Raw genomic sequence first — 19,636 nt, forward strand, 5'->3', positions numbered from 1 at the left:
AGAAGCAAGTTACTAAGTCTAGTCCTCACCTGTGTTCACGAAGTCCCGTCTGTGTTCACGAAGGTGAGCGAGAGGGACTTAGGTGCCACCTCTGGAGAAGGAGAGTGTGTGTACATATATTTGGAATTTTTGAAACGAGATTTGTTAAGTTGACTGGTTTTTGAATGTTAAATCAATCGTATGCTTCTGTCTAAACCTTCACTTGGTCATGACATATTTTCCTTTTTTGTGGGATTCCATGTGGACAGAGAAGCCTGGGGTGCTAGAGTCCATGGGTCACAAACAGTTGGATGCTACTTAGTGATGGGGCAACATAAGCGATTTTGTGCCTGTGTTCATGAAGGAGATGGGTCTGTAATTTTCTTCTCTTGTAATTTTTGCACAATTTATTAATAACTGCTAGTCTTTTCAGTTTGTAAGTTTTAGCTCTTGGTGGAATTAGAATTGATTTTTATTTATGATATAGATATGATAGTATAGAATTGTTCTCTATCAAATATTTTGTAAGCACTAAAAACGTTTGGGAAGGTTTTAGAAGCAGTGTTCTCTATAGCTTTCTATTTCAGAGAACTACCCAGTTTCCCACCCCACCCCTTTCAGATTTGGCATGGAATATTGAATTTTCTTTTAGAAACTGAGATCACAAGTTCATTTCAGAGTTAGCTAGAGAATGTAACAAAACTGGGTCTTGCTGCCTCTTAGAGTTTCTAATTATGTATGTATGTTAAGACTTTGGTGGACTTGTCTATTTTGTAAAGAACTTTCATGATGATTTTCATATGCATCCTCTGTTAAGCATTACAAATGCATCTTTCAGGTTTTTAAGATAATTAGCTAAAAATCAAACCTTTGAATATTTTTGGCAGTGTCTATATAATGAAGTCAGATATTTACATACAATTTAAATTCTTAGAAAATATAATCAGGGTAACTTGATCTTTATATTGGTATCCAACACTGCCCTTCAGTGGAATTTTACTTGTGAATGAAATATTGTGAATATATGTGAATATTCCATTCATAAGTATTTCTCTGCAGAGAAAGTCAACATTATGGCAGATAGGTAAGTTAATCCTAAGTCCATGGCCAAAGAAGATGCCCTTTTTTTGAGCCTAGTATTTAGAGTAAGAGGTAGTGACCAGTGGCTGAAAGAGTGAGTCTAACTTGGTCATTGTTGCCAGGTGACCTATACTTGAGGCAGCTGAAGCCAGCAGTGTTTCAGGTTCAGCTCAGGGCTCGTGTAATCCTTGATGAAGTTCAAGTGGAACTGGACCCTGAGTGTGAACCAGAAGTTTGCGTCCTAGGATATTCTGTCTCTCCAAAAGTTGAACTTGTGCCACCCTTTTTGTAGTCAGGCCCTCCCTCCATTGCTCATCCTCGGCCTCTTGGCAAGTGTCGTGTGTGTGGAGGTATGGCGGTGTGTCCCCTTTGTGTGGAGGTGTGGCGGTGTGTCCCCTTTGTGTGGAGGTGTGGCAGTGTGTCCCCTTTGTGTGGCGGTGTGTCCCCTTTGTGTGGCAGTGTGGTGGTGTGTCCTCTTTGTGTGGCGGTGTGGCGGTGTGTCCCCTTTGGCGGTGTGTCCCCTTTGTGTGGAGGTGTGGCGGTGTGTCCCCTTTGTGTGGAGGTGTGGCGGTGTGTCCCCTTTGTGTGGAGGTGTGGCGGTGTGTCCTCTTTGTGTGGTGGTGTGGTGGTGTGTCCCCTTTGTGTGGCGGTGTGGCGGTGTGTCTCCTTGGAGTGACTCACTGCACCTTTGACTTGCGGCATGGTGCCTCTGTGGCTTCACCTCAGTTTTTGTGTAGTTGCTTCCTCTTTTATTGCTGAAAGAGCATGCCATAGTTTGGATGTACAGCAGTTTGTGTATCCATTCACTGTTTTTCTATTTTTGGTCATCCAAAATAGAACTGTAATACTTTCCCTGCAGGTTTTTACACGAACATAAGTTTTTATTTCCCCTGAGTAAGTGTCTGGCAGTGGTAATGCTGGGTCATAGACTAGAATTGTTTGCTGATGTGTTTCTGGTAGCCTGTAGTATTTGTTTCAGAGAAACAGTTTTCAGCTTGTCTTTGTTATATTTGGATTTCTTAGATGGAGACTGTGTGTAGAATAAACTGTTATTAGTTTCAGTACTGTCATGTTTTACATTAAACTTGCTTGTAAAGTGTTTGAACTGTAATTATTGTTAATGATTGAATTAAAAATGACTACTGTAATAAAATCTTTGCTTTATCGGTAGTGATTTCTTTTCCTCCTCTCGCCTTGCTGCTTAAAGTGTGGTCTGTGGACCTGCATGTTGGCTTCACCTGGAGCTTGTTGGAAATGCAGAATGTTAGACCCCCACCTGCAGAATCAGAATCTGCATTTTGGCAGGATTCCCAGTGATGAATATAAACCTTCAATTTGAGAAGCACTGCTCTGGAGCATTAAGAGGTGGAGAAGAGTATTTTGTAAATGAGTTGACTTTTTGCTCGGTGTGAGTGTAGTGCAGCACACACATAGCTGGGTCCATCTCACACGTCATTCCTGTGGTTTCAGATGTTCAGTCAGATAGAAGTAATGGTATCAAACCAGCAAAACAACAAAATGCCAAGGTTCTGGTGCTTTAAAATTCTACAGTATACTGAGTATCAGAATACTGAAAGGTGGTTTTGCAATCATTAGGCTAAAAGTTATAGTTTATATTCAGTATTTTATTTTCAGGCATTGATTCTCTACTGTAGGGTTTATAGCAATGAATGTGTGCATTTTTTATGCAGAAAATGTTGGGGAAAGAGTCCAAAATGATTGTATCATTTTCTTTCCCTTGCACATTTTCTAGTAAAGTGGTTCATTTTTGTTTCTGTTAAGAGTAAAGGACATGTAAGAATTATGAGCGATGAGACTAAAGGAGCAGTTTTTAAGTTTGCAAAAAGCATAAATGAATCTAGCCGTCAGTAGGTACCTGTCTTATTACCTGACAATAGGGCACTAAGATCTAACATGAGATGAAAGTGATCAGTGTCAGACGGAACATGAGTTAATACAGTAAGAATTGTTGATAAATTATTTTAGTTTGGGACTAGATTAAATAAAATTTTTGTAGGAATCCTGACATAATGAAATATAAGATAAAAACTGGTTTTAAGGACTCGGCTGGTGGCACAGTGGATAAGAACCCGCCTGCCAACGCAGGGCACACAAATTGCAAAGCACTTGCTACTGGTCGGTTAAGCCCACGTACCACAACTGCTGAGCCTGTGCTGCAGGACCTGCGAGCCGCAACTGCCGAAGCCCGTGTGCCCCAGAGCCCACGTCCGTAACAGGACGAGTGTGTGTACTGCAACAGAAGGGTCGCCCCTGCTCTCCACAGCTAGAGAAGGCCTGTGCAGGGCAACGATGACCCAGCACAGCCATAAATAAATGAATTTAAAAAAACCAAACAAACCGAAAACTGGTTTTGGTGTGAAGCGAATGAAAAAAAAAATAGTCTTCTGGTTAATAGTGGTTAATAGTCTGAACCAGAGGTAGTAACTCACAAACCCTGGACAGTGGGAGGAAGTAGAAAGGGGTGAGAAATGATGCAGGAAAGATTGTACAGGCTGAGAGAACCAGAGAAGCCAGGCGACCCAACAGTGGATTCGGAGCACTTGGCTGCCTTGAAAGTCAGAGTAGATGGGGTCAGGAGTGCCAGGAAATGTGGGGCCTATTGGTGGGAAGGAGTGTGCTGTCATCTAACGGGAGCCACAGGTGGCTTCTATGCTGAAATCAGGCTCAGGGACTCTAGGGTCAGTTTAATTAACATACTGAACTTTGTTTAGATCTGAATTAGAGTCTAGGCCAGCACGGGTGTTTGGAAATCATGTTTGTTCTCTTATGAGTGGTTACAGTGTATAAGACTGTGTGTATTAACTAGGAGTAGGAATTTGAGTTTTTTCTAACGTCGTTAATTTTTAATATTAGAGGTTTTTTCTCCTAGGATCAGTTTAATGTTTCTCATGGCTTTATAAATGGGACATTGTGCTGTATTTTTACGTCTTAATTATAAACAGCTTTTATGTGTGTGTACACATACGTGTATGCGTAACCGTTGTTCAGTATTTAATTCAGAAGAGTATGAGCTCACTTTCCCTCCTTGCTCTTTTGTCTGTCTGCCATGTAGGGAGGCATGGAGACTTTGGAGCTGCAGAAGGACATCAAAGAAGAGTCAGATGAGGAAGATGATGATGATGAAGAATCTGGACGATTACGTTTCAAAACTGAAAGGAAAGAAGGAACAATTATTAGGCTCTCAGATGTAACTAGAGAGAGAAGGAACATTCCAGAAACTTTGGGTAACATTTTTTACCTGTCTCACATTCTCTTGCATTCCCATTTCAACTTCCTGTATAGTACTGTTACGATTAATGAAGTAGATAAAAAACAGTTGACTTTATAGATTGTTATGCATGGTGTTCAGAAGGTGGATGGTCTGTATGAGGTGAGAGCTGAGTTAATAGTGCTGTAAAAGTCGCTCTATAAAAATGACTTGTCTTCTGGATTAAAAAAATGTTTGAATAAAATATCTGTTGTTTTGAAATAGTTTTCCTTTTGTAGTCTGTGACTTAGACTTGCTCTCCTGCATGCCGCGTGGTTCCTGGCTGGCTCTGGGAACATGATGTCGGGTGGTGCAGGGGCGTCTCGCCTTTCCCAGGTTGCCAGGGCTCCTTTTGGGCCAGATGGGCTTCATTCTGTGCCTTTTAGTGTCATTACAACCGTGTCTGCGGTGTGTGTTTTCCTCTGCGCCGCCCTGCTCAGTGCTCAGGGAAAGGGCTTGTCTGTCGCACCATCAGTTGCACGTCGTTCTGTTGCAGACCCACAGCAGGCTGCTGCTGCTGAACAGAGCCTTTTCCAGTGTTCACCGTGCCCACATTCTTCTGGAGTTCTTTCCAGTGCCCACTGCAAGGAATAAAGCAGTGGTTCTCAAATTTGAGCAACAGAATCCCCCAGAAGACTTGTTAAAACGCATACTTCTGGGTGCACTCTCAGCTGCTCCGATTCAGTAGGTTTAGGATAGTGCCCAAGAAAGTTGAATTTCTGACGAGTTTGCAGGTATTGTTGATCCTGTTGCTCCAAAGTCCATGCTTTCAGAACCACTGGGCTACTGTCCTGTATTCCAAGGAGTAGGGTGGGTGGGTGGAAGAACAGAGAATTATACCTGTTCTCTGGTCTTGGTCAAAGTAAAATCAGTTACTACCTTTATTACTTTGTAAAACCGTTATTTGTAGCCACTTACTGTTGGAGGCCTGAGCATGTGTCTCGCAGTGGCAGAAATGAATTCTCTGTGAGAACACCAAGCTTTCAAGGTGCACATCGTAATAGTAGTGAGCCCATCTTACCATGTTACATCCCTAGGTGAGGTTTGTGGAGAGATTGATCTGGAGTCTTAGTGTTCTCTGTCTTTCCCTTCTGGTTTCCTGCTTCTAGCTTTTGGCCCAGGCTCTTCCCTGGACTTTGCTCAGGTTATGGTATTAACTTGCTTGTTGGTTTGAACCAGTACAGCATAGGCTTCTAAGAAAGAGCTGAGAAGTTGGCCTTGGGTAAAAGGAGATGGAGCCAGCTTAGGTCTTAAAACAGGGGGATGGGAAAAAATGAAAAGTGTTGTCATCAGGAGTGATTGGCAGCGTCACACAGCAAGCATATTGAAACAGACATCTCAGTCTTGGACTGGGGTAAGACGGGCAAGGGAAAGATGGCGCCCTCGCTGCTCACAGACAGCGGTGGCTGCGGCTTGTTAGGGAAGGAGAGTGCCGTCGAGGGGCGGGGTGCGGTGAGCGTCCCTTCTGCTTCTGTGTAGCTGGGCTGTGGCTTTATTACATAAATCTGGGAGCTGTACGTTATGTCTTAGTAAGTGTTAGCTGCATGTTCTAAGTGTGTGAAGTCAGCTCTCGGACACCATTAGGAATGGTGGCCTTTGCTCTCTGCAGCCAGCTGCTTATGGGCTCTGGTACACTTTATACATCACCCTCTCTGCACCCCCAGAGCCCCTGCTCCTCCTGTCCCCTGATCCTCAGCTACGGTTATCTCGCCTCTGTTCACTTGAACTTGACCCAAGCACTGACAAGTTCTGAAGTGTCTGAATTGCCTGTGTTGATAATTTGTACTTGTGTTATCCCTGCGTCCCTTTCTTTTCAGGATCTTTGCCTCATTTGGTTCTTCACAGGGTCATTTGTACTTCTTTTATTAAATAATTTGTGTTGCTTTTTTTTTTTTAAGTCATTTCTTAGTTCTATAGTCATGTCATTCTGAGACAAGAGGCTGGAAAGGGTTATTGATGGGCAGGTTGGCCCTTTAAATATGGGCGGAGAGGCAAGAGTGGCTGAAGCAGTAACAGTTCGACCATTTACCATTCTTTTAAACGTTAGGAAAAAGCCTTTAAATGTATTTGTGCAGAATGTGATTCTTTGGCTAGATAATAGGGCAAATAAAATTGACGCTAAGAAGTATCTTTCTCTGTTCCCTATTTGTAAGCCCAGTGTAGGAAAGCTGCAGTAGGAAAGCTCCGTGTTTAAAAACAGGTTTTCATTTTTCTAGAAAAATTAGGATTATTCCCAGTATAGAAATGATTTTTCTATCTATTTTAGAGTTTGGTTTCCTAAAGCAGTGAGCTCCTTTGTTTCCTTAACACCTCTCACCCCAACAAAAAGTTAATTTTATACAGAAGAAAAATATTCATTGAGAGAAGCTCCTATAGTATTTGGTATACTAGATATTCCCATGAATTTTTACTCATCACTTTGTGTACTCCTGGTGATAGAAACACCAGTTTCAGGTTTTGTATACAGATGCTTGCATTGATTTGACTGTAAAGCTGCTCATATACTCTTTGTAATGGGATTAAAATATCTTGCTACCGGAGTATGTATATCTCCTGTGATGGATTTTTCTTGACAATTGATCTCTTTTAACATTCTGAATACAAATAAAGGCAGTTATTTTGTGATACCATTGATTACTTTTGAGAACATTCTGCTCTACAAAGAAGAATGAAATAATGCTCTGGCCTGGGAATAGTGAGTTCTCTTCAGAATCTGGAAGGGCATTCAGTCACTTTTAGTCTTCTTCACATTCAAATGTATGATGTCATCCTTAAGTAATTCATATTTGTGACAGTCTTGACCATTATGGAGCCTGAGACACAGATGTTGATCTGTATTTTCAGTTCATATTGGATTAGGCATAGAATTTTGGGCTTTTACCTGAGTTATGATCTTAAGTACTGAGCTTCTGTCCTCAACCAGGATTCTGGGAATTAAATACCTTAGAGAAAATGTGACATCATCAGTTTTCCCAAGGATACAAAACTATATACTTAAGAGACAAGTTTTTCATTATATAAAAAGGATCCCATAGGATATGAGGGCTTAATTCTCTCACAGAATGCAGTTGAAAAGGGTTTCTAGAACATGCATGTGTAAGAGAAAGATTTATTTTGAATGGCAAAGTCAAAAGCCATCTCTAAAACATGGGTGTCACTGACCAGTTACCCTGAAGTGTCAGCACAGAGGTTCAGAGGGGCCAGTTCTTTTGCCCTAGGAGGTGGACCTCAGATTCTCTCTGGAAGCAGTACCAGTGGAAAACGAAAGGCTGTGCTTATTTTAGTTAGGCTTTTATAATTTGTGATCTGTAAGTACCCTGCTGGGTTTTGCTGTATTCCAAGTTTCACTGGGCACAGGTAATACGTTAAATTATGTTTCATTGCTTTAGCCTGAAGAACATTGTTGTTAGGCCCACATAATGTTCTCTTGAAATAATATCCTTGTTTACTTTTGCTTAAGGCAAATGATCTTTGGGGAAAACAGTTTTTTTTAATTGATATACAAATTGTGTGTTTATACAGCAGAATACTCCGATAGAGAAAAGAAATAAACATCTGCAATAACATACAATTTTTTCATATATTAATAACAATTTAAGATCACTAGTGCCAGCAGTAAGATAACTACCTTCAGTTTACACAATGGTCCTTGCATTTGCAAGGTTTTCAAAAATTTCTTGATTCAATTATCTTATTTAAAAAAAAGCCACAACCAAAAATAAAAACCTCAGACTGTCATTTGTTGTTTCTGTTTTGCCAAATAAACTGTATTTTGTAGACATTCATTATGTATTAAAGTATTTTTAGGTACATATGTTTTTCTTAAGCACATTTTAGAAGGGGACAACACAATGTAAAACTTTGTTACATTACACTCTTATCTCCATTACACTCTTATCTCTTTCCTTTGGAATATGGACCAAGTTCAGAAAACACTTAAGCAGAAATTAACATTTCAGTTGAAGTTACAAATGTAATTTCCATCCTGTCATATTTTGGTGACCTTTTGTGACAGCTTGTCTCAATTGGAGGAATGCATTTTTACTTGCTGATTAAAGATGTCATTTGAAACCATTTTATTACTGGGGATAGTGAAATTAATCTTGACACTTAGAACCACTAGAAAAATAATTGCTGATTCACCACATAAAATGTGTATGTGAACCTATCATGTAGTCAAGATTAGAATAAAAGTCTGTGCTTGTTAAGAGGAGATTAAATTTTCTTTGGAATGGAGTCTAGATCCATTTGAAGGGAAGGGGGTTACCTTAGAAACAATTTCCAGAAAATGAAATGTGGCTTAGAGATTTTGGAAGAGTTTGGAGATGATTATGGAATCCAAGGTAGGAGAAAAACTGGTAATATTTAAAATGTACCCTTTGCTGTGGAAGAAGGCATGCTGCTCAGGCGCTTCAGTTGTGTCCGACTGTGCGACACTATAGACGGCAGCCCACCAGGCTCTTCCGTCCCTGGGATTCTCCAGGCAAGAACACTGGAGCGGGTTGCCATTTCCTTCTCCAATGCATGAAAGTGAAAAGTGAAAGTGAAGTCGCTCAGTCGTGTCCGACTCTATGCGACCCCATAGACAGCAGCCTACCAGGCTCCTCCGTCCACGGAATTTTCCAGGCAAGAGTACTGGAGTGGGGTGCCATTGCCTTCTCCGGGAAGAAGGCATGGGAATGCTTCTTAGTAGAATTCAGTGAAATCTTTGAAAGGTGTTTACTAATAGAGCATATATTATCATAGCTTAGAACTGTATTTGAATAAGTTACTTTTTCTTCTAAGAATTCAGAATAATGTGCCTACTGAGTAGGGCCAGAAACTTTGATTGTCGCCCCATAGCATTGATCAGAGAGGAGGGCATGTTCTGTGGCTTTGCTCGCATTTGCTGTAGCTTCCCTGTCAGGTGGTATGGATGGAGGTCTGTCTGCACAGAGTAAAGTTGGTGTTGTTTTTAAATAAATCAGAAAATCTGGCTTGGTGTAGTACTAAATGAGTTTCCGTTCTTTATGAAATTTAAGTACTTGGCTTGAGAGTGATTTTATTAGTAGTTTTGCTTTTAAAGCAGAACAATCAGTGATTTCTAATTTTTGAGTCTCTGTGCCACTGTGAATTAATACTTACACTGGATTCGCATAGACGAGTGTCCTGGTTACTGGGGTAGCCAGGTCTTGACCAACATCATCTGCCATCAGTGAAAGAACGTGATGCCTAGCAGATGAGGAGTGGTGGTTGGGTTGAACTTCTTCAGCTCCTCCTTTTTAGCTTTCCTCAGCACATTTTAGTGGTCTCAAATGAAGATTCAGATTTACAGGAGGTCCTCGTATGTTAAAGAAGAAGCATGTCTTCATGTAACAGGCCTCGTTCATGGCGTCCGGGTGTCTCTGTACCCTACCCCCGGCTGCTTACTGCTGAAGTGGAGTTGTTTGCTGTTGGTGAAGCACCCGCTGATCCTGAGTTTCCTTGTCACATACTTGTTTTATTTTGTGTCTCCCTATAGATCTGATTTCGCCTCTTTGAAGGTATCTAACACATATGCATCTTTTCAAATAGAGCTTTCAGCAGAAGCCAAAGCTGCGTTGCTTGAATTTGAAGAGAGGGAGCGACAGCACAAGCAGGGCCGCTACGGCTCCAGGCGGGGAGGAAGGAGAGGAGGTGCGTCCCTGTGCCGTGGCGTCGGAGACCAGAGGAGAGAGAGCAGCGAGCGGGGGCGCGCCAAGGACCACAGGCCCGCTCTGCTGCCCACGCAGCCCCCTGTGGTGGTGAGTTGCTCAGCTCCGTCCTGGGAGCCTGCACGCTGAGAACAAGGGAAAGTTCTCTCTGGTATGGGTTTCGTATTTTGCATTTGCCTTAGTCTGAGATGAAAATTTAGTAAAAGGCGTCACAGCTAAAGTTTCTTTATAGCCTGTGATATGATTTCGTTGTTCAGTTGCGAAGTGGTGCCTGATTCTTTGTGACCCCACTGACCGCAGCGCTCCAGGCTTCGCTGTCCCTCAACCATCTCACGCAGTTTACCCGGGTTCATGTCCATTGAATCGGTGATACCATCCAACCGTCTCCTCCTCTGTGCTCCCTTTCTCCTCCTGCCTTCTTCAATCTTTCCCAGCATCAGGGTCTTTTCCGCTGAGTCTGCTCTTTGTATCACGTGGCCAGAGTATTGGAGCTTCAGCATCAGTCCCTCCAATGAGTATTTAGGGTTGGTTTCCTTTTAGATTGACTGGTTTGATCTCCTTACAGTCGAAGGGACTCTTAAGAGTCTTCTTCAGCACCATAATTCGAAAGCACTTGTTCTTTGGCACTCAGCCTTCCTTATTGTCCAGCTCTCACATCTGTTCATGACTACTGGAAAGACCATAGCCTTGACTTTACAGAAGCCTTGGCTATACAGACCTTTTGTCAGCAAGGTGGTCTTTGCTTTTAAGTCTGGGTTTGTCATAGCTTTCCTGCCAAGAAGCAATCGTCTTCTAATTTCATGGCTGCAGTCACCATCCGCAGTGACTTTAGAGCCTAAGCAGAGGAAATCTGTCACTGCTTCCACTTTCTCCCTTTCTATTTGCCATGAAGTGATGGGAGCAGATGCCAAAAAAATCCTAGTTTTTTAATATTGAGTATTAAGTCAGCTTTTTTTCACTCTCCTTCATTCTCATCAAGAGACTCTTTAGTTCCACTTCACTTTCTTCAATTAGAGTGGTATCATCCGCATATCCGAGGTTTTTCTTCTGGCAATCTTGATTCCAGCTTGTAACTCATCCAGTATATGGTCTTAAAAATCCAGTCTTCTAGTATTGAGGTGGTGAAGACTGATTCTTTGCCAGTACTGAGGAAGAATCAGTGAGAGAGCTGATGTCTTCCACGGGTCAAACCACACAGGAACCTTGCTCGTCTCTTCTGCTGGTGGAGGGGCGCTGCTCCTGTGAACACCATCCTGAAAACACAGACTGTGTTACATTGAGAATCTAGCCATAATGGTGTATTTTATAAAATATTTTTTCTTATAATCTGCTTACCATAGGTTTTTCCTTAAATGTAGCAGTTTCTCTTACAAATAACTGTCATCTCCTCTCCATAGAAATGGAGATTGTCATATCCATTAAAAATTTTCATAATTTAGGACTAAATCATGTAATTGTAATTTCAGCTTCGTTTGAATTTCTCAGGAACAAAGACAGGAAGTGTAGTGGTTTTTTTGGGGTTGTTCTTTCAGTTAACTGTAGTATTTTACAATTTTTCCTTCAGAAGTTAGTCTTCAAGGACAGATTTATTTAATGTAAATATGTGTTTGCACTATCTACCCTCCTACATTATTACGTGTGTGCAGGGGAAAATCACACCTGACCTCGGAGTAGAAAATTGTGTTTTAGTAGGCATTCATTTGTGAAATAACAAAGTAGAAAAGGTGATATACTGTTTTTGCATGAGAATTCTAATTTCAGTGAACAGGGAAGAAAGGCCGGTGGGTTGATCACGGCATAAAGAGATTGATGATACTGATAGCTGCTCTCTGCTCATACCCATTTGTTTTTAAGCTTCTCTGATAACAGGAAGATTGGCCCTTCAGTTTTTTCCTTTTCTTCCCCATCTTGCGTCCTCGCCCCCAACTTGCATTGCGTGTGTTGAACTGCCAGCTCCATGATTTTGGCCTCCGAAGCGGGGAAACAGCCAGTAGGTGACGAGTTTTTACATAGCTGTTCCTCCATGATCCTGGAAAAATAACTGAACTCCCTACTTTCTTACCCAGATAGAGAGGCTCAACTGGGAGCCCTGAGTGCTTTAGAAGTGTTACCCAAGTGTCAGTTGGCCCAAGTCCCTCCTGACAGCAGCATCGTGTCTGGAACTCCCTAGGTGCCAGCGGGCTCAACCTGCTGCCGGCCCGACTCCGCCTGCCGGAGCCTTGGCCTGTGAGCTGTACGCGCGTCTTTGCTAGCAGTGGTATTTTAGAGCTGCAGGTTGCTGAAGCAGTCACAGCTTTCTGGCATGGCCTTAACCTTGCTCTGCTCATGTCCACCTTGGTCCCGGCCGCACCCCAGCCCAGAGCCGTCTGTGTCTCCGGCTCCTTTTCTGCCGTGGCTCTGCTTGTGTCTGTTATCTCCTTGGTCCATCTGTTGGCGCTGGCACTTTGCTCCTGCCACTCCCGAGCGTGCTCTGAGGATCGCCTCCTCAGCTTTGCAGTCTGTCCTAGTAGACTGCTCTCTGGGCCCTTGGGCGTCACCTGTGAGCTCCTTTCTTGAGCCTCTCTTACTTGGAGTGTCTTGAGATTGGGGTGTAGTCTCATCTCTTCCAACGGGGCCCCTTCTCTCTCTCCTGTTTCTTTGGCTGCATTGTCCTCAGGCCAGTTTCTGATCAGAGCTCTCACTCGGCAACATTGTCCTTCCTGCCATCTGCTCTCTCCACATGAGTCTGGGTCTCTAGCCTGCACCTCTTGCCAGCTCAGTTTCTTCATTTCCTAGCTGCCCTGGGCTTCTCTGCATGGCTGTTGCCCAGGCCCTAAATTCCCCTTGTTTAGAACATGTGATCTCCTTAAAAGTCCTTCGCGTGGTCGAGTGCGGGGCCCTGCCCTGTGTGCTTTCCCGGTTGAGTTCAGGTTTAGTTTAGCTGCCCCTCTGTCAGCGCGCTGCCCATGCGGATTCAGTGCTGATGGGATGGAAGAGGCTGCTTCACACACAGCTGTGCACGGTACAGATGCCGTGCCTCAGAGGAGGGAACGGATCAGTCTCTGGGAGCATGTGTGCCCATGGATTTATGCTAGCTCTGCATCTTCAGGAAAGCCCTCCCCGAGGAAGGACAGGTTCGACAAGGTCGTGTACACTTGGGTTTCAAAATTCTCAGACCACGGCTGTTTCTTTCCTTTAGCTCCCAGCGTCTGTAGCCTGTTAAATGGTCCGTCTTCTTCTGTCCCCTTTCCCCTCGTCTGTCACACACTGTTAGTCATCGTCATCAGACACTGTAGAGGCTCCGGAATGGAATTCAGAAGCCTCTGAAGTCTGGCGTCATCCCAGGCGACCAGTGTGCAGGGTGCCCTGGCCGGTGGCAGCCTGTTGCCTCTGCCGCCCTGTGCGGCCGGTTGGATGAGTGCTCATAGGCAGGGCTTGTGGGACCAGGTTCTCTGCTCCTCTGCTTGCCAGCCGCGAGGAGGATCACGACGGGCCGGCTTCGTAGGCTTGTTGGCGGTGAGTTACTCCACATACAGACCTGTCAGCGCGTGCTTAAGACACCGGCGGAGGGGAGGAGGCCCAGTGCTCTTGAGGCTGTGGTGGGGGTCTCCTCCTCTCTCAAGACTGTTGCGCTAAGTAACCCCGAGATCCTTGACCACACAGAGGGTGTGTGTTCCCACTCTAGCACCCTCCGATCTTCGAATGTGGCTGCAGCCACGCTGGCCCACAAGTGCGCCTCCGGGCGTGTGTTCCGCCTCCGCTGCTCTCAGGTGATGCCATTCCACCGCTTGCCTGGCTCCTTCCCCTCCTTCCTGGTTCAGAGGCCACCTTCTCAGGAACCGTCCCTCCCCTCTGGGAGCCCTTGGCCCTCTCTGCCGCCTGCTTTCTAGCGGGGCTGCCCCTGCACTGCCCGCCCGTCTCTTAGGCTTTCTGGAGGAGGAGTGGGCCCGCCCAGGCAGCTTGTGCTCCGCCCACAATGCGTGGCTTGTGGCAGGCAGTTCTGATGGTTGAGCTGCAGTTTTTCCCTTTTGGAATCCATGCGTTATGTTCGGGGGCTGCGGTCTTCCCTCTTTGTCCTGATTTTGGCTCTTGTCGTCAGACGGTAGCCATAACTGTGAGCAGGTGGAGCAGCTCATTTATCCTGCTGTTCTATACGTTTGTTACTAATAAACTTACTTCTGAGTCAACTCTTACAGTGCAGTCAGTGTGAAATCTGTAAGGCACTGGCATTTTTCCTTGTAAGTGTTGATTGTTGTGACTTTGTCTCTTTTGGTGGTTTTAGACGTACTCTCCAAGATTAATTCCTCCTCCACAGCCTCAGCCACCGCCCCCGCCACCACCGCCACCGCCTCCGCAGCAGCCGATCCGCAGTCTGTTCCAGCAGCAGCAGCTCCAGCCCCTGCTGCCCCTGCAGCACCCGCACCACCCGTCCCCTCCGCAGGGGATGCACATGCCGCCCCAGATCGAGGCCCCCCGGGTGATGATGACCCCTCCTCCCGTGACCCCACAGCAGCCCAAGAACATACACATCAACCCCCACTTCAAAGGGGCCGTGGTGACGCCCGTTCAAGGTACGTGTCTCCTTTGCTGTGGTCAAGTTCCAGGTGACTGGCTAGTCCGTCGTCACTTCCAGGTCCATAAGGACTCCTGGGGCTCCCCGAGTCCTTCCCGCTGCTCACATGCATGCCGGCTGCCGGGTCAGGCTCCTCTCAGCTTGTGTGTCTCCTGTCACGGTGCTCCGGGGAGGGCATTGCGAGCGTGCGGCAAAGGCGCAGGGCCTTAGAGGCCACTGTGGAGGGCTCTGGGTGGCCCTCCTCGTCACTTCCTGGTGGGGCTGAGTGCCAAGGGCCTGTCCCCTCAGGTGCCACTCGTGCTGCTTTTTTGAGTTCCAGAGGTGCACACCCGTCTGTTCATGGTCAGTTCTGATAGTATGATCACAGACGCACGTTCCTCAAGCGAGGAGACTAGTTCTGAGCAGTGGACACGGAGCGTATCTTCACGCACCCGCTCAGCGCAGCGTTGAGGCAGACGCCGTTCTCCGTGGGGTTGGAGATCTGCCGGTGAACACAGCGGTCAGCGCTTGCTGTGGGTGTCGTCTAGCACCTTAGCAGCGACAGTGAGCCATGAAGACGGTGAATGAAGGCCCCGTGTGGCGTGTTGGAGAACGGAAGCGCAGTGCTGAGGAGAGCAGGGGAGCCCTGTGGTGGCGGGGCCGACTGCGCTGAGAAGGGAAGACCCGAAGGGGCGGGGGCTGCTGCCGTGCCTGTCAGCGGAGGGGTCTTCCAGGCAGAGGGGCCGGCCGGCGCAGAGGCGCCTCTTTCTGACGAGGCTGTGCCTTTTGTGTTCAGGTAACTAAAGAGAGACCAGGTGACAATTAGTGGAGTGCAGCGGTGGAGAGAAATGCGGAGCCTTGTCGTGTGAGACCTGGGAGCCTCCTGAGAGCTTTGCTTTTGTTCCGAATGAAGTGGGCCGTGATTAGAGGAGTCTGAGCACAGGAATAGCATCGTCGCTGTGTGTTTGACAAGGGTTGTTCTTGCTGCTGTGTTGAGAGTGGGCTCGTGAGCGGCAGGGGTGGAAACCAGGTGTTGAGTGGGGAGGTGAGTGCAGTGGCCCGGGTCAGGAGCCGGGCGTGCCTCAGGGCAGGACTGATGGATGGGCTGAGTGTGGACGGGAGAGAAGACGCAGCGACGCTGAAGGGGCCCGAGCGCTGGAGGGCGGGGTTGCTGTCACGGAGCGCGCTGGAGGCCCAGCAGGTCTTCAGGGGAGACCGCGAGCGCTGTGCTGGAGGCACCTAGACACGCAGGCGCGCGTGTCGGGGTGAGGTGACCAGGAAGCGTGCAGACGAGGTCTGGGTGCGGAGCTGGAGTGGGGCTCTGTGCATCTCGATGGACCTGGGGCCTGGAACCTGGGGCACGTGACATGCCAGGGTGGGGGTCTGCAGGGAGGGGGAGCCCAGTGCTCGGGCGGCTGGGGGCGGGCTGCAGGCTGGGTGCTGGGCCCACAGTCGCCGGGTCTGTGGGGTTCAGGCAGGGTGCTTTTGGTGACATGGTGGCGGTACACGCCTCATTGAGGTGGGCTTGAGCGGGAACGGGGTGCAAGCGTGGGAGACCATTGTATCGACAGGGATGAAGAGTGTCTTGCCAAGATGGACGTTGGGGAGCCTGAGAGTGGGAGTACTGGGCAGCCCTAGCACCCCCTGGAGCTGTCGGCCATGAGCTTGGATAGACCTGGCCACCTGCATGGTTCTCTCCAACCACACTCCCCTTTCTGCGTCAGGTGTAGCCTAGACAGCATTGGAGTTGCTGGAGTTAGGCTGTTGACGAAGCAGTAGAGGAGGCGTCTTGCTCACAGTGAAGGCCATGGAGTGTATGATGATAAGGGGCCAGGAGATGTTTGTGGGGTCCTGCAGTCGGGAGGTTAGGGTCATGGAGGGAGTGAGGCGGGAAGGTTGAGGTGGTGTAAGGTCATGGAGAACGTGCAGGTCTCAGGGCTGGGGCAGCTCTGGAAACAGCAGCTTGACTGTGCTTAGTTAAATAGAAAGCCACTGTTGCTCTTGAGAGAGACTGGTTGTCTAGTTGTCTCCTGTACGCAAAAGATAGAGTAACCCAGTGATTGTCAGCCTCACACAGTCAAAAGGTGTTTTAAAAAATTAAAAAGATGTGTGCATACCTTTGATAGCACCTACTTTCGTTTCAAGGATGAAGAGTGTTTTATCATATTGTAATCAACCAGTTTTGTTGGAAATTTAACATGTTTTTGAGATTTTCAGTATTAAAATTGAAGACCTAGTCCATTAATTCATGGGACAGTGTGAGATATAACTATTAAATGCCAAATGTAAAGAGTTCAAGGTTCAGCTGGAACGGTCTCTTAGCATTACAGGTTGTAAATTGTCTCCTGTTCACAGCGGAGGAGGAAGCAGGTAGGGAGAAGTGTGATCTTAATTAGAAGTCTAATGTACCGATTTCTTTGCTTAATCATAATAAGCAAAAAATAGTTTATCTTAGTGCTCTATTTTAAAAATAATGTTGATTGACTTTTAAGCTGTATTACTTCTGTGGTGCTGATTTACCAGAACTTTTTCAAATTAAAACTAAATGCTGTTACATTGTTCTTGCTGAGTTCTCCATGGTATCCCTTTGTGTCTGTCTGTGTTTGATCTTCTCTTATAAGCACATTGGTCATGTTGGATCAGGGCCCCTGCCCCGCCCCCGTGACCTCATTTTCCCTCCATCACTTCTTTAAAGGTGCATTTCCACATGACCTTCCGAAGTCCTTGTGAGGAAGATTCCGGGGTGTGAAGCTGAGAAGGGGCTGCCCTTCAGCCCTTGCACCTGGCCATCCGAAATCTTCCTGGACGCGTCTGGCAGGACATTTTAATGGAGGGGTTAGCATGCTACCATAGAGTGGGCACCTCTTGCGAGGGGATTTTTTTACCTCCCAAATCAAAATCAGTATAAGGCTCGTGTATGAAACAGCTTAAACATGCAGGGTGTGGAACTAGCATCTGGCTTTTTCCCTGTTTTTGAAACTATTTGACACTGTTCTGGCAAATTGCTGGAACTGTGCCTCTTGAAACACACAGACGACAGGTCTCGGCGTGGCAGGCTGTCGGGTCGGTTGTCCTGCGTCACAGCAGCCGGCACAGATAGCCACACTGTGCGTGTGCGTTTTCTTCTCTGCCCGCTTCACTCGTCTCCCACCTCCCTCCCTTATGAGCCTGGAGGATTGGGATATAAATTTGTGTTCAATGGGCGTCGGAAAATGTAACTCGGATTAGATACCCTGGATCACCTGCATATGGATGTCGGAAACAAAGGAGATTTCTTACTGTAGAGGAATAATATCTTCTTTGGTGCGAAGTATTTTAATTCTAAGTAAGAATTCACCGTTGAAATGGAAGCTTCTGCTTGTGCTGTTGTACACTGAAGACAAAAGTTCTCTCCCCGTCCCTTTATGGAATCGTATCATTACAAACATGCAGCCTTTGCTTAAGTGTAAACCTAGCGTGTTGTGCACGTGTGTGTTCCGTGTGGCGCTCGGTGTGCCGTGCTCCTCTCCTGGCGGGTTCAGGTGAAGCCAAGTGTAACGAGTGCTGTTTTCCTCACAGTGCCCTTGCTGCCAGTCCCGAGCCAGCCGAGACCTGCGGTGGGACCCCAGAGATTCCCAGTGAGTAGCAGCTGCTCCTTCTGCTCTCGTAGGGATGAGCACACATTTACCAGGAAATATTAATACGGCAAATACAAGTGGTGCCAGCCAAATATAAGTTTAAGGATTTGTAAATATTGACAATAATTTTTGCAGTGGAAAATGTTTGTTAAAAGCTTAAGGTCAATGGATTTTTGAGAATGGAATTAATTTTGTTTAACTGTAAAATTGTTGAATCAGGATCATCAGTAGAATGCCTTTTGTCTTAAAGAATATGAATTTTGATTTTATTGTTGCCTTATGTTAGGTGAGGAAGGGCCTTTATTATCTTGTGTGTGGAGCCATTTGTGCACTTGGGGAAGTGTGAGTGTGTGTATGCCATTTTAGGGAGTAATAATGAGATGTCTACTTGTTTAAAAAAACAAGCGCAAAGGTCTTCATGAGCCATTGGTTTTATATTTTAAAAATGCAGGTTTTCTTTTTAAAGTATCTTTAAGACACCCTCGCCCCACTTTCCTGTGTTCCCATAATTTTATCCATTCTTCTGATAATGTTTTAATTAGAAGAAAAATGTCCATTAAATAGTTATCCATTTAAATAAATAAATTTCATTTTATTTGACTTTTTGGTTTGATTTGTAGTTAGTTCATAGTTTTATTAAATCAGTGAGAATGTGTTCTAAGAACAATTTGAGAAAAAAAAAAGGACCAGACCATAACATTTTAGTTTGTATATAAAACAGATGTTGTTTTGTTGATGCTAAATAATCTGATTTCCTGGAAATACCTAAATGACCTGTTTGACCCTAGCTTTGATCCTCAGTAGTAGCTACCATGTTAACCCACTCCAGTGTCTTTGCCTGGAGAATCCCAGGGACGGGAAGCCTGGTGGGCTGCCGTCTCTGGGGTCGCACAGAGTCGGACACGACTGAAGCGACTTAGCAGCAGCAGCAGCTACCATGTTTATGTGGGTCATAAATGAAAGATCTCAATGTGTAGTCAGATGATTATTCAAAAAGACAGTATTGGATTTAAAGGTTCAGAATATTTTTTAGGAACTTTCTTGATTTGTAGTTAATCTTTATGACATCATATTATTTCTAGAACTGATTCTTACTGGTTTCATATGCTTTATTAGCTAATTTTAAAAAATTACCTGATAAGTTCTAAAATCTAGTTATTTTAAAAATTAGGTGACATTTATTGAGCACAGATCCTTGCTTGAAACAGGTGTCTAAATAGTTAGGATGTATTTAATTTCATTACTCAAGGGTAAATATGTGTGTTTGGTGAATAATTTAACTGCTAGTTATTATAAAGCACTAACATTTTTTAAAATGTACTTTTTCTTATTTTCAGGGTTGTGAGCTTTTGCATTAGAATCATAATTGATTTTGTGTTTATAGTTTATTAGAAATGCCGAGATAAAATTTGATGAAAGCAAATGTGGTTTAAAATTATAAAGCAAGCTTGTGTGTAAATATAAAATTAGAATAATCATTTGCAGTTTT

General features: G+C 45.3%; 1 protein-coding gene across 15 annotated transcripts in view; it reads left to right on the forward strand.

The window, feature by feature from the left end:
* The window catches only part of RBM33 (RNA binding motif protein 33), a 110,642-nt gene that overhangs the window by 37,039 nt on the left and 53,967 nt on the right, over positions 1–19,636 (forward strand). For 13 of the 15 annotated variants that reach the window (XM_070788472.1, XM_070788477.1, XM_070788470.1 and 10 more), the window contains 4 exons: positions 4,133–4,304; positions 9,881–10,089; positions 14,261–14,549; positions 18,089–18,147. In XM_070788472.1, the coding sequence (XP_070644573.1) occupies positions 4,133–4,304; positions 9,881–10,089; positions 14,261–14,549; positions 18,089–18,147 (729 nt within the window). The remainder of the gene's footprint in view (positions 1–4,132; positions 4,305–9,880; positions 10,090–14,260; positions 14,550–18,088; positions 18,148–19,636) is intronic. The other 2 variants (XM_070788476.1, XM_019959371.2) reach the window with 1 other exon arrangement.

The sequence above is a fragment of the Bos indicus genome, chromosome 4 (genome assembly GCF_029378745.1).
Source record: "Bos indicus isolate NIAB-ARS_2022 breed Sahiwal x Tharparkar chromosome 4, NIAB-ARS_B.indTharparkar_mat_pri_1.0, whole genome shotgun sequence".
In the NCBI taxonomy this organism is placed as follows: Eukaryota; Metazoa; Chordata; class Mammalia; order Artiodactyla; family Bovidae; genus Bos; species Bos indicus.